The sequence below is a fragment of the Eublepharis macularius genome, chromosome 2 (assembly GCF_028583425.1).
Source record: "Eublepharis macularius isolate TG4126 chromosome 2, MPM_Emac_v1.0, whole genome shotgun sequence".
Taxonomy (NCBI): Eukaryota; Metazoa; Chordata; class Lepidosauria; order Squamata; family Eublepharidae; genus Eublepharis; species Eublepharis macularius.
In genome coordinates, this window is record NC_072791.1 from 158,066,324 (window position 1) to 158,081,405 (window position 15,082).

The 15,082-nt window shown below is 41.8% G+C and overlaps 2 protein-coding genes across 2 annotated transcripts in view; one reads left to right on the top strand and one right to left on the bottom strand.

Annotated features, from left to right (window-relative positions):
* Positions 1-15,082, bottom strand: part of TMEM169 (transmembrane protein 169) — a 16,953-nt gene continuing 1,871 nt past the window's right edge. Inside the window, exons 2-3 of the mRNA XM_054971098.1 lie at positions 6,261-6,681; positions 1-1,073 (exon numbers count right to left, since the gene is read on the bottom strand). Coding sequence (XP_054827073.1) covers positions 451-1,073; positions 6,261-6,555 — 918 coding nt within the window. The 5' untranslated portion in view covers positions 6,556-6,681 and the 3' untranslated portion in view covers positions 1-450. The remainder of the gene's footprint in view (positions 1,074-6,260; positions 6,682-15,082) is intronic.
* Positions 14,821-15,082, top strand: part of PECR (peroxisomal trans-2-enoyl-CoA reductase) — a 21,262-nt gene continuing 21,000 nt past the window's right edge. The window contains exon 1 of the mRNA XM_054970092.1: positions 14,821-14,835. Within this exon, the coding sequence (XP_054826067.1) occupies positions 14,821-14,835 (15 nt within the window). The remainder of the gene's footprint in view (positions 14,836-15,082) is intronic.

The window sequence follows — 15,082 nt, forward strand, 5'->3', positions numbered from 1 at the left end:
AGTTACATACTATTTTTATACAGGCAGAGGGATATTCTGTGGGAGTACATTCCGATATGCAGCACTCCTACCTACCACCAAAAGTGGTATAAATTGGCCCTAAGCTAGGTCAAACATCCAGAGAAAGCTGAATACTCTTCTGTATCAACCCTTTCCCCCTTGCATGTTGAAAACTAGTAAATCATGAATATAACTAGGTTAGAATTCTGCTCTTATACATGCCAGCCTTCTGAACACAAGTAATTTCTGATGGGGGAAGTTTTCAAATTCCTTTCCCCCTCCACAGTCTGGCTGGACTGTGCCATCTTTTTTCCCCCTCTGATTGTTTGAATAAGCTTCAAGGGCTTATAGTTTCCGTAACTGCGCATTTGAGCATGCTTGTGTTAGTCACTCTAAGAACATTTGGAATACATACGAACATGAAAAATCCAGAGTTCTTACAGCAAAGGCTCAAACAGCTGAAATCTCTTCACCTTGTGCTGAGCCTTTAGCCGACAGACTACCTGAGACATTGTCAGAATCTAAGAGTTCAACAATGCTGTATGGGGAACAGTCTTCCAGGCCCATCTTGCTACAGATCCATCCACAGAAGCCTTTTTCCATATCTCTCACGGCATGCCACCAATCTCCAAAGGCCCATGAGATCTGAGTCACTGCTGTGTAGAGGCCCAAGGAAAAGGAAACAACCATGATTATGATGGGGTAGAAGATGATTAGAAAGGGGCAGAAGGTGATCTTGTGCCAGAAAGTCCTCTCTTCATTGTAGACCAAGAAGACATTGTACCAGGTGATGGTCCCATAATAAAAGGAAACTACAAAGGACATAATGAAAATGACAGGGAGACAGGCAAAGCTCCAGAGAAGGACATGGGGGCCCTTATCCGGCCCAACTTCACAACCTTTTTTCCCTTCAGGAATTTCAGTTTTTGGGGGCTCCTTTGACTTAGCTAGCTCCTGCAGCTCTCTGTCAGTTAGTGTAACATGAATGTCCACCATCTGGCCTTTCTTCTTTCCTCTTGTGATGGTTCCAGTTAAAGTAACATATCTGCTATCTAAGGGCATAGTCCAAGAACCTAGGAATACAAAGAAATAAAATCAAAACAAGATAACCCCCAAACCAGACGTTCATTTTTGTGCTATCAATTTCATTTAAACAGCGTTCTTAATGCAGGCTAGAGACTGCCTTTGCTTGATACGTTTGGTATATTTTACTAAAATACAGTCATTAAAACTTGCATCAACATACAGTTACCATCTAGTCAATTACCTATGTGAAAATATGTAAACAGGAGGACAAGGATTACACTTTTTAGACATGCACATGTTGAACAAAAGAAGAGCCCTGCTGGATCAGACCAGTGGTCCATCTAATCCAGCATCCTGTTTTGCACAGTGGCCAACCAGTTGCCTTGGAAGGCCAACAAACAGAACATAGAAGTGGAGGCCTTCCCCTGATGCTGCCTCTTAGCACTGGTATATAGGAGTTTGCTGCTTCGTATATGGAGGTTCCCTTAACACACATGGCTAGTAGCAGGGGTGTAGACTTTCCAATTTCGGGGTGGGGGGTGGGGCTGGACCAGAGGCATTGCTATGCCAGTGACATCACAGGGAGGAGCCAATGACATCACAAGGAGGGGGTTCCATTACTGCCATCTATGGAGGCAGGGCCATGGGGGATTTAGGGAGAGGCTTCCCACAAATTTAGGGAGACTGGGGCACCCATGGGAATCCCCCCTAACAACACCCCTGGGCTGGGCCAAACCTAGGAAAAGGTGGGAATTGGCCAGTAGTTAGTGGTATCTCAGCGATCTCCTGCTGTGAAATTCAATTTTAGGATAGTCACTTTAAGATCTACACATATGCATACCATGTGTATAGGACAAACTAATGGTCACAAATTTGATACTAAGAAAGGCAACACAGAAAAGCCTGTAGGGGAACATTTTTTAAGTTTCCCTGGACATTCATTTACAGGAGTCTTGATTCTACCTTATTCATAAGGGTGACTTAGTACTGAAATTTACTAAATTATGCCATCGCAGATGCCTTCATTTGGTAAATGCATGGCGGGGTGCTGAGAGAAGGCCCTATAGAAGCTGGCTGGGAAGAGCTCTAGGGTGGTGTGTGTGAGTAAGGAGTAGTGGCGTGGAGTGGAGTGAGAGCAAAGGCAAGGAGGAGAGTGGATGAAGGAGGAGGAGATGGCAGAGACCAAAGAGGGTGAGTGGCACAGGTTGAGCAGGCCAGTGAGTGGATTGAGAGGGAGTCTGGGTGATGTATACCGCCCCTCCTTCCACAGAGCAGGGTCCTGCAGAATACCTGCCCCCCGCCTTTGACGTCAAGAGCAGACCGCCGAGTGCCCTGCCCAACGGTGGCCGCTGCAAGCCCTGACAATATTATCTTATTGTAATTTTGTATGTTATATAGTCTTAATAAAATTAATTTTAAAAGAGAGAGAAAGAGAGAGAGCACTCAATTTTAGGAATTGTCTTTTTCTGCAATAGATACTACCTCTCCCTTTAAAAATGGAACAGAAATTGAAAGAGGAGCTTAGGAGTGGCTGAAGCAGCCCCCCTCCACCCACACATTACCATGAAAAAACTAACTGTTCTCCCACACCCAGCCAACAAACAAACAAACAAACAAACAAATGAAAGTTATTTCTACAAGGAAACATAGGGCCTACCCTTTCCTAGTGTTCCATTTCCAAAATACAGTGTAATGATAATGTAACTGAAAAGTAAAATAAAATAGAAAAGAGTCCAGTAGCACCTTTAAGACTAACCAACTTTACTGTAGCATAAGCTTTTGAGAATCACAGTTCTCTTCGTCAGATGCATGGAGGGCAAGAAGAAACTGGTCAGATATATAGGTAGAGAGGGGAGGGGGGAGTAGATGCAATCAGTAGCTTCTGATAATGGGATCAGTTACTTCATGAAACTGATAATGAAATCAGTTACATCAGTTACTTACCATTCATAGTCCCTATTCAATCCAAGCTTAACTGAGTCAAATTTACATATGAATTCCAATTCAGCAACTTCCCGTTGGATTCTGTTTTTGAAAGGTTTCTGTGATAGTGCCAATTCCTGAAACACAGCAGGAGTCTCAGGATATATGGACTCTATCCTCAGGCCCTATGCCACCAGCACACCCAGCTATTTACGGTACACCACTGTCTTTTTCAGGAAAATACAGTCCATTGACAACCTACCAGATGACACCATCCTAGCAACCATGGATGTGGAGGCTCTGTACACCAATATCCCACATGCAGATGGACTGCAAGCCATATGGAATATTATCCCGGACAAAACCACAGCACACCTCGCCACTGAACTTTGTCACTTTGTACTCACTTACAATTACTGCAAATTTGGTGACAGCTTACATCTACAGGTTAACGGCACAGCCATGGGCACACGCATGGCACCACAATATGCTAATTTATTCATGGCGGACTTGAAGCAATGCTTCCTCAGCTCCCATCCACTGAAACCACTCCTGTACTTAAGATTCCTGGATGACATCTTCATCATTTGGACCCATGAGAAGGAAGCCCTTGAGAGATTTCATCAGGACTTCAATAACTTTCACCCTACTATCAACCTGAGCCTGGACCACACTACACAACAGGTATACTTCCTGGACACCACCATACAACTACATAATGGGCAGATAAATACCACCTTATACCAGAAACCCACCAACCGATACTCATATCTACATGCCTCCAGCTACCACCCTAAACATACCACTCGGTCAATTGTCTACAGCCAAGCCTTATGTTACAATCGTATCTGCTCCAATGCTCTTGATCGGGACTCCAACTTAAGAGATTTACAACAAGCATTTTGGGGGCTACAGTACCCACCTAATGAAGTAAGGAAACAAATCGACAGGGCCAGACTAGTATCCAGAAACAACCTGCTCCAGGACACATCTAAAGGAACTAACAACAGAACACCACTGGTTGTCACCTACAGTTTCCAGCTCAAACCCATCCAATGTATCATCAGTGACCTAAAACCCATCCTGGAAAATGATGCCTCACTCTCACAAGCCCTGGGTGGAAGACCTCTCCTTGCCTACAGACAGCCTGCCCAACCTTAAAAGACTTCTCACCTACAACCATGAATCGGCTAGCAGAGTCACCAACACAGGGACCAGATCCTGCAACAGACCCAGATGCCAGCTCTGCCCTCAGATCTACCCAGGAAATACAATTACAGGACCCAATGGTGTCAACTACACTATCTCTGGCTCTTACAGCTGCTCATCCTCCAACGTGATATATGCTTTCATGTGCCAACAATGTCCATCTGCTCTGTACATTGGACAAACCAGCCAACCTCTGCACAAAAGAATAAATGGACACAAATCTGACATTAAAAATGGCAACATCCAGAAACCAGCGGAAGAACAATCTATCAGGACATTCCATCAAGGACTTAAAGATCACTGTAGTTCAACAGAAACCTTTCAAAAACAGAATCCAACGGGAAGCTGCTAAATTGGAATTCATATGTAAATTTGACTCAGTCAGGCTTGGATTGAATAGGGAATATGAATGGTTATCTCATTATCAGAAGCAACCGATTTCATTATCAGAAGCAAACTGATCCCATTATCAGAAGCTACTGATTGCATCTACTCCCCCCTCCCCTCTCCACCTATATATCTGACCAGTTTCTTCTTACCCTCCATGCATCTGACGAAGAGAACTGTGATTCTCGAAAGCGTATGCTACAGTAAAGTTGGTTACTCTTAAAGGTGCTACTGGACTCTTTTCTATTTTACTACTACAGACTAACATGGCTAACTCCTCTGTAAAATAAAATAGAGACTCACTTTTTCCCTATTAAAAGCAACAGAAACTGGTCTTTAACAGGGTAGCATTGATTGCAGAGAAAACATGATGATGGGTGGTTGCAGCGGGCTGGCTGGTGTGATTGTGAAAGTTTTAGTTTTAGAAGTAAGAGTTCTTTTTTTTTCTTTTTTTTAATTATATTTTATTGTAATTATAACTTTTTTCATAATAAACAGGAAATAAAGAACAATAACATAACTACGTAACTAGTTATGTTGTTTTAGGAACTCCATACTTGGATAGGAAAGCGGAGAAATAGATTCCTATCTACTGATTTATTCCTGAGGAGGAAGTCCTGAGATTAAGGACTAAGCTAATTAATGTTGGCCATAGCCATAGGTATTTTAACGCAGTGTATAAATTCTTTTTTATATATATATATATATATATATATATATATATATATATATATATATATATATATATATATATATAATTGACTAAGCCAATTAATGTTGATCATAGCCATAGGTATTTTAAGTCAGTGTATAAATTTATATATATATATAATTGATTTTTATAAATATAAGCAGAACAGAAAAAATAAAAACAATAGCACAATTATAATTACATCAAAAGAAAAAGAAAAGGAAGAGTAAACATAATAAACAATATAAATAACTCAGGTTTTCTATATCTAGCACATATCAATCCTTGAATGTGTTTGGTGTCTGTCAGAAAAGAAAGTACAGTCTCCGCTATTCAGATTTTTGATCCTCCAAGCATCTCCCAATTGTAACATTTCCATATAATTAAACACATTTTTGGGAAGTTTGCCTTCTTTGTTTTTTTTCACCTATCTTTTTTTTTAGATCCATTATCCCATTCATGTCTCTGAAGATCATTATCTTCTTGAAATATGAAAATGGATTAGAAAACATTATCATAAAAAACTTTCTCTTGCATTGTTTGGTGCATATATTGTGGCCAGTGCGAAAATCTTGCCTTCCAGGAGCCTGATTTTCAAAATCATATATCTTCCATCAGAGTCTCTTAATTCTTCTGTAACATTTATTTGTAAATTGTTTATATAAACCACAATTCCTTTTTTAAATTATAAATTCTTAATAAACACACAAATACACACAAGCAAAAAACAGGAACAAAGCTCCAAAGAATCATGGAAATTGAGCCCCTCAGCCCTCCCCCCCCCCAGTAGTTTACAGCTATGGCTAGTAGCCATTGAAGGTATTATGTTCCATGAATCTGCCTAATTCCCATTCATGGCTATCACTAAAAAGGGGTGGGGATGTGAAGGCCAAATAATAAGACTCATACTTTGACAGCTGCTTTCTAGAACGAATGAACAAAATCATACAAATTCCTTTTCTAGCTTCTGGACGAAGTAAAACATACACCATAAACCACAAACCACTTATTCCAGGGCACTTACCATCTCCTATAGAGTGTCCCAAGAACTTGGAGCCTTCCTCTGAACTTTTCTCTCCCCCTTCCTCATCCACCTGTTCTTCTTCCACCTTGGTCTCATTTCCGGACCGATATACAATTATTGATTCGGGACGGGATTCTTTCTTTCTCTTCTTCCGTCTGTCTGCAGTTGCCTCTCCATCAAAGGTGACTGCAGTAGCTACAGCTCTGCGTAAGGAGTTGCGCTGAGGGCTTTGTGTCTCACCCTTGCTCTCCCTTAAAGCAGGCTCTTCCATCCCACTGGTATTCTCCTCAGGCATCTCTATGATGCTTTCTTTTAAGGAAATATCAGCTTTGTCTGCACTTATGAGCCATTAACACTGATTTGCAGGGATGTTCCAGATAATAACATTCATTTCATAGCACTGATCAAACACACTGCATCCCTAAAGAAAAGAGAAAATAATTGGAGTAAATACTCAATCCATTTAGTAAAATGAAGTAGAATTCGTGGCATTCTATCTGCTAATACTGAACTTATGGCATTTGACAAGCTTATAGGTCTTGTCTCCCATGTTCAAAATCAACACTATCAAGCCACAATAAAAGCAGTTTTAACCGTATCTAACTTTTCGCATATTTATATAATTTTTTTACCAAGAGTTTAAAACAAAGTAAAATGATTTTATCATGGCCTAGCAGAATAAGTATTGGATTTGGACCTGGGAGACATCGGTTTAGATTTTTACACATCATGAAAAACTTGTCAAATGGCCTAAATTGCTGCTGGCCAGGCTAAATTTCCTGTAATATGTAAAAACAAACCGTGTGTGTATGTGTGCAGAAGAAAACAACACTAAGGGATAATGTTCATTTTGTGTGCACGTTTGTGCGATTTAGGGCTTCTTTTCTTTACAATAGAAGAGTTCCCATATAATATAAATGACACTGTATGAGTTGCAAGGCCACCCCCAACACACACAAATACACTTTTGCCTGGACATAGATAAAATTATCTGTAACAGTGTTAGTTGCCAAATCTTTGTACTATGATATAAAACAAGCTGGCACTGCCCTTCATACTTTATAATTTAGATCTGTATTTTCCTAAATTGAGGTAACCCCTCTCCTTCTATATTAAAGGCAAGAAGTATTTGCGACGACTCACTTTTTATCCCTGCACATGCAAACTCACAGGCCCCTCCACCAGGATAAAAGGTGAGTCGTTGGCAACACAGCTTGCTTTAGAGGGCCTGGAGGCCACGGTGGGAAGGCCCGGTGCAGCCCTCCAGAGGCCCTGAGGAGGCTGCTATGGTGGAAGGAAGGCCCGGCACGGTGGCACGGCCACTGAAGGCCTTGGGAGGGCCACGCTGTGGCGCCGGGTCTCTGAGGGGCCTTGGGAGGGCCTGGTGTGGTGACGCAGCCTTCGCAAGGCCCCACAGTGAGGGCCTGCCAAATCGCTTTTCTAGAGCCTGTTGAATTTTTCAACACAACTAGCTCTGTTGCTAGTATAGGATAAAAATCAGTCGCTTACAATGAAGTCTAAATGTGGCTGTAGTAGAGATGCTTATTTTGATCCAGATGTGTGTGTCAGGGAGCTAATACAGACCTTTTTGGATCTGTATTTTGGGTTGCAAGGCCAAAGTATATGTTCGTACAGTCATTTTTTATGCTATTCTATAAACTTTATGTGAGAGTATGGGGAGGGGCAGAAAATTCCACTTTAATCAGCGAATACTGAGAAGGAAAAGAGATGTAAGAATGGGGGTGGGTGGGGAGCGTGACCTAAGAAACCAAGAAGGGCTGCTGAGGTAGCAGCTGGTTAACAGACAACAGACAGCTGCTCATCTGCTGTAAAAACCCCAGGGAGTGTTGCTGAGAATACACAGGGATTTTTTTCAAAGCACTGACTGTTACTATGCAGAAAGTTACTGTTGTGGTTTTTTTAGAATTTCTCAGGGCTTTTTGCTGAAGTTTACTGAAATTCTAAGTTTGTGTAAAGGACTTGCCATTGCACAGAGTACCAAAAAGAGCAGCATTATTAAGAAAGCCAGTGTGGTGGAATGGCCGGACCGCAGTTCCGACTTCAGTTCAAACCTGTGCTTGCCATGAAACTCTGTGGGTGTCCTTGGGCCAGATATTCTCTCTCAGCAAACCCACCTCACAAGGTTAAGAGAATAAAATGGAAGAGAGGGAAAGCATGTATACATCCCAGAGTGTCTTGGAAGATGGAGAGAATAAAAATGTAATAAAAAATCAACCAACTTCAGTGTTCCTAAGCTGGCAGGGAAGAAGATAACTGGTATATATTATTTACAAAACTATTGACAAATGTGAATGGTGTTTGAATAAACATAGTGGACATGTTGCTGTTGCTGGCATCATCATTAGGGCAGCTTGCAATGTAAGAGAATAAGTGGCAATTAGGATGTTTTGCAGATGAATGATCATCACTTAAACTGAGATCTCAATTTATGCCAATTAAGGTTCAGCAATAAATAAACATCTCCTCAGCAATGGATGCATTGCCATAGGGAAGTGTAACTAAGTACACATTCCATCAAATTTATGTCTACTCTGTAATCAGCAAAATACCAATAACAGCTCAAGCAACAGTTCCAAGAGGTGCCTTTGGGACAGCCCAGGCAATGTTCTTGTGAACAAATGGATGGATTGTCATAAGAAGGTGTTAGGTTAAATACCAACAGGGCCCAGTAGTGAATCAAGCAAATTAATCAAAAGCAGTACCCTGAAATTTCAAACAAACCATAAATGAGAGGCATCACAGTACAGTGGATAGAATTTGAGGTTTGGAAAAACAAGTTAGGTGCTTTGGGGTCCCAGTGATTATTGGAAAAAGACTAACATCGTAACAGGTTAACGTTAATTTTCCTTAACAACGATCAGTACCAGAACTAAAAATATTTAAGAACAGGGCTCATTTCGAGGGGGAACGCACAGGAACGCAGTTCTGGCAGTTGCCCAAAGAGGTCTCATGTCAGGTGGCCCCGCCCACCTCTCTTAGCCATTTGGGGCCCATCTCAGACTGGATTGGGGCCAAAATGGCCTGAATCGGGCCTCTGACAGGTGGCGGATCACTCTCCCGCTCATCAGTGGCCCGATCCTGACCATTTTGGGCCCATTTTCAGCCATTTTCAGCCCCTTTTTGCCATTTTGGGCCCAATTTCGGCCCTGAATGACCAGGATTGGGTCCAAAACAGCCAGAATAGGTGATGTCAGGAGGTGTGGCATATGCAAATCAGTTACACTAACGACACTTCCGGCAATGGCAAGAGGCATGGCATATGCTAATGAGTTATGCTAATGAGTTCCTCCAGCTCTTTTTCTACGAAATGACTCCTGTGTAAGAACAAGTGGAGAACCCATGAGGACTTGTGGTTGTATCTCATTTCCCCTCCATTGCTTTATTTTTTTCCCTTTCCTGAAACCCTATAGACTCTCACCTTTTCCTTCTCTTCTTCCTACCCACAAGCCAACCTAACTTTATTTGCTCCCCCATCTACCACTCCACCTCCTTCCCTCCCCCTGGCAGCCTCCCTCTTGGAAAACTATGGCCCAATTATGCTGTGCCAGTCACTGGGCTGGGCCCAGGGGTAGTGTCAGTCGTTGGGCTGGATCTGGTTACATGAGGAACCTGGAAGGATTTGCAGGGAACACCTCAGTCTCCTGTTTCACTCATACAACACTTTTTCCTCATGGTAGCCCCCATTTTCTCATCTTTCTCTGCTTCCTTCTCTCCTTCCCACCCATCAACCAACCTATCTTTTATCTGCCCCCACATCTTCAACCGTTTTTATAGTTTATTTACTTCATTTCTACCCTTCCTTTCTCCACAATGGGGACCCAAATCAGCTTACCTCACTCTCTTCTCCATTTTATCCTTGCAACAACTGTGTGAAATAAGTTAGACTAAGAGAATGTGACTGGCCCAAAACCACCCAGTGAGCTTTCATGGCAGACTGGGGATTCAAATTCAGAGGCTAATCTGAAATTCTAATCACTACAACAGACTGGCTATTGTGGGGTCATGGGGTGGCTGCTGTTGAACAGTAGCAAGCAGCTGGGCCTGGGTGAATTATGCAAGTCATGTGTTAGCAAGTAGCCCAGCCTGACTCCAAAGAATTCTCCATCAAAAGTTAAAGCAGCCCTAGAAAGGGCCCTGCTCCTCCTCTCTGCCTTTTATTGACAGAACCCAAGGCTTGATAGCTGGCAATTCTGTTGTGGGTGCCTAGCAACAGCCACTGAGGGCATTCCTTTCTTCAAACTAAAAACACTGCTTCTGTTGTTTTGGAGGGTTTTAACTCCCTCCCCCCATGTATGTTCTTTAGATTTCAGATTTTTTTGCAAACCTGGGGCTTTTCTCAGATTTATAGAAAGATCTGTCATCATGTCTGTTCATGGTCCTGTCTCCGGATTTAAGTATGCACAGATCTGACCACACTGAGAATTAGATATATTGTATTTGTATTTTATTCCATTTATATCCCACTCTCCCCACAAGCAGGCTCAGGGTCAGTCACAAGAAAAATAAATCATACACAGGTAAAATATATTAAAAACAAGTAAATCACAATAAAAAGCAATTAATGGCATCAATCAATGATAATATGTATGTGTGCTAAACAGCATGTGAGTTTGGTGATCTTTAAACAACTCAATTTTGGTAGTTTAAAAAGTTGCTTTAGTAAATTTAATTTATATCCCTACTAGAAGACCCTTTAATCAGACTGCATTTCGAGTTCCCTACTGCAACCTCAAATCTCAGGCATGCAGATCAGGATGCTTAAGCCTAACCCTACCCTCGCCCAACATGAAATGGCCCCAGGAGGTGCTGATTGCCTTCTTGAGTGTACTGACAGGGTATTTGTAGGCTTTTGAATGGAACAAATAGCAACCCCTGAGTTGATTCAGGTCAGGAAAAGGCTGGGGGGGGGGGGCAGGCTTAAGCACCCTCTCCCCAAGTGCTATGGTCCTGATCAAAGTCAGGCCTCCACACACTTGGCCACTGAGTTCCCAGCAGGGAACCTGCAATATACTCTTGCCTGAAAGTCCTCATGGGGGACTCAGACAAACAAAGGACTTTGTAACATGAAGTTAGACCCTGAAGAAGCAACACATATTTGTATGAACACAGCAACAAAGCAGCAAAAAAATTGCACTGCAGAATTAAGACAGACTGATAGTCTAATTTATAGATCAAATAGCAAGGAAATGCAAAAACGAATTCCTTCCCATAAGGGGGCTGCCCTTAATATTGCACTGCTACAAAAGGAAATAAAGGAACATTGCTCAAAATTTAAAAAATATGTTCACAACTTTTAAAATGGCAAACAAATTGTTTCCCAAATGAAGAGGACATGTGAAGTGTTCTAGAATACTTTTTTTTTCTAATCCAGAAAAGCATCTTGGCAGCATTTGTATTTGTGCGAAGGAAGTCTGTGGCTCACCTGCAGGACTGACCCTCTGAATGAGAAAGACTTAGATTTTCCAACCCAGATTAGTATTTCTCCAGGGATTAATTAAAGAATTGTGTTATGTAGTCCATCTGAGATATGTAGGGCAGCCAAAGGCAATAAACTAACAGGCAAATCCTAAAGCATGACAGAAAGAAATGAGCAAGTAGCATAGGATAATGGTTGCTGAGTGTAGGAAACAAGAACAGTTGACTTCCTGAGTTAGAACTCACCTGTGCTACCCTCTATGTGGTTTTCAAGTGAGACACCTCAAATGCAGCATGACAAGTCCCCTGCAGCACTTACCTCTGCACAGGCCAGACCTCACACAGCTACGGTTCAGAAGCTAAACATAAAATTGTCTGGATCTTAAGCAAACAAAGAACTACCTACAAGGAACTTAAGCAGACAAGGAAGTACCCACCATGACCTCTTCCAATTAACTGGAGGTTATACATATTCCCAACTGTGAAACAGGAGAATGAAACCTTCTTTTTTCTTTCAAAGGAATGGTATAATTACATGTGTGAATTTCTGCTTCCATAGACCTGGAGGCCAGTTTTGGAAAAGTAGTCATATAGGATTGTGAATATACCTTTACATTTGATTCTGCCTCACAGCAAGCAGGCTGCCATGACTACTCTCTCACCTGATTCCCCCCACCCCACCCCAGTCCTTTCGTTTGTCCCCTCCCCACACAGGCCAGAGAGGGAGTAGGGAAGAAAAGCATAGCTACCTCAAATCTCAAATAAGCGGCAAATTAAGGGTAAACCTTACATCAGTAGAGCTGCAGGGGGAGGGAGAACCATGTATGCTGCCCTGAGCTCTTTGGAGAAAGGGCAGGATTAAAAATGTGATACATAGATTGTCATTCTAAGGGGATGAGCAAGCCCTGAGGAAGTGAATCTCTTCGCAAGAAGGAGTACGCAACAAAAGCAGGCAGGGCAGTACACCATTTGCTTAAATGGACACTTCTCCTTGGGATGTTTGGTTCTGACATCTTGTGGAGGAGAAATGTATGTTTTGGTAGCCCGTTGGTCCATCATAAAACCTAGCTCAATTGGATATATGCTCTGGGTAGACCCTAGCCATGGAGGAGAGGTTTAACTCTCTAGGATGGAGGGAAAATCTCCCCCCCTCCCCAAGGAGAAGAGAGTTTTAAAAAGATTCTGCAGCCTTTTGTGTGTGCAGTTTATCTGCGAGGGGAAAAGGTGGGATGTAGAGAAGGGTTTGTCTCTACTCCCTGATTCCCCAACCAAACATGTATACCCATCCTGAAAGGATGTCCAGGTATTGTTTATAACTCTCAAGTGCTGGAACTAGACCACAGAAACTCTCTTTTCTAATTTAGCTGCAGCCTAGTGTGTTCTAACTTCCTATATTTTGTGTGCTGTCTGTATTTTATATTCTACTGTAGTATAATAAAGATATTTATTTGGTAACGTCAAGCTGTGTCAAAGGTGTCCCCTCACCCATGGGTCTATACTTTGTACATGTGCAGAGGTTCATCAGTTTCCAAATGGCTGGTGAGAGGTTACACCTACATGTTTGGTAGTGGCAGCCTAAACAAAGTAACTACAACAGCAGGAGTGGAAGAGGAGCCCACCCCCAGTTGTAATATAAACAGAAAGCGTTAGAATGTAATAGCAGAGAGACAATAAATGTTTTGGCACCAGTGTATCTAACAGGATAACTGCAGCTTAAGCTTTTATTGGCATCAGGCACAAGTGAAAAAATGGAAGGTATGTAATACTTGTGAAGGTGATTAATACTTGTGAAGGTGGTTAGCTACTACAAACTTCATACCACAGTAAATGGCCAGTCCCCAACACGTCTCACAGCTATTTTTGGTCCTTAGTTCTGTCAAGCAAAGAAAAAAAGTGTGGTAGTACCACTCTCAGACTGACAGTCAACTCCTTCGCCCCGTGCTTGGGGTGCGGGATCATTTGCTAAGTGTTTCTTCCTAAATACCATCAGGACACCCCCCACCAAATGTCAGGTGAGCAAGATGGGTTGGAATTTGAAATTGGACTGCCTGTGGCCCAGATGTGTTTAATAAAATTTAAATAGATCAGTTGTTCCACCCTTATTTTAGTTGTACAGAGTATACCTACAACTACTATTAAAACATACAGATCAAAGCATCATCAAGAATAAGTGAGAATCAATCCTTGCCAGCTGTTATTAGAAGCCTGAAACAATATTAAAGGAAAACATATAATATGAAATTGCTGTTTTAGGAAGCATTTATTAAAGCTCTCATGGACAATGCAGACTGGTGGTTGACTCAACAGGGTTCTATCAGAGTGATGCTTTAGACAATCTGATTGAACATATAAAGGCTGCTATCCATAAATCCAGACCATACACTTAAACCTGCTCACTCCCCATTAATTTCACTGGGAGTAACAGTTCAATTTTAACCACATTTACTGCTTTGTTCAATGGGATTTATTTCTGACTGAACATGCTTAACATTGGGTGGTTGGGGACTATCCATATGATCATCTATCTGTGGAGACCATCTGTGGATGACCACTGAAAGCCCAGTGCAGATTTCAGGGTAGAATATATAAGGGGAAAAATAATTTCCCTGCATTAAAATAAATAATGCATTCTCCTCCAAGGGAACAGGCAAATACTTACCCATTACATAAAACAGAAAAATGACACTACAAGTAGATTTGGGAAGGGAAGTAAAAGAGAAAGGGAGTCGTTTGCCTCACTGTATCAGAAATCCAGCTAATGAGATGGTGGGACTGACTTGTGAAGTACAAATCAGCACAAAATACTGTGATGTTTAGAAGAAAATCACACCCCAATATTTTTTTTTAAATCCCCACTGTAACAAGAATGAATATTTTAGCACACACAAATCGCCTTTATATATTAATCTGAGACACAGAGGGGCCTCTTTTTTGGGAACAGTTCCAAAACAGCTGTGGTAACATTTGGACTAGGAACCTCTCCCCCCCCCTGCCCCGCTGGTGGCACGTTTGCCCATGAAATCATTCCATGGATGATTCCATCACATATAAATGCACTTGTCACATGATGTAGCCCATTTGTGTGTAGAGTTAACACACCAGCAATTGGTAGCTTGGTCTATACATGCAGCAGGATAAGGTGAAAAGGTATTAAAGGCCTTTGAATGAACACTATTTATGCAGTGTGTAAGTGGATAATTATATTTTAGAATATTCCCCAACTTTCTGGAAATAGAAAACCAGCACTGCTGGCAAAGAGATGCAAGTAAACTTTCTACTATGATGTGCTAATTTTCTATTTTCAGAAAGCCCCCAACCCCAAGGAGCATTCAAATCTGGAATCACCTGCCTGTAGTCTAGAAGTGGTACAGTCCATTCTCCCATGT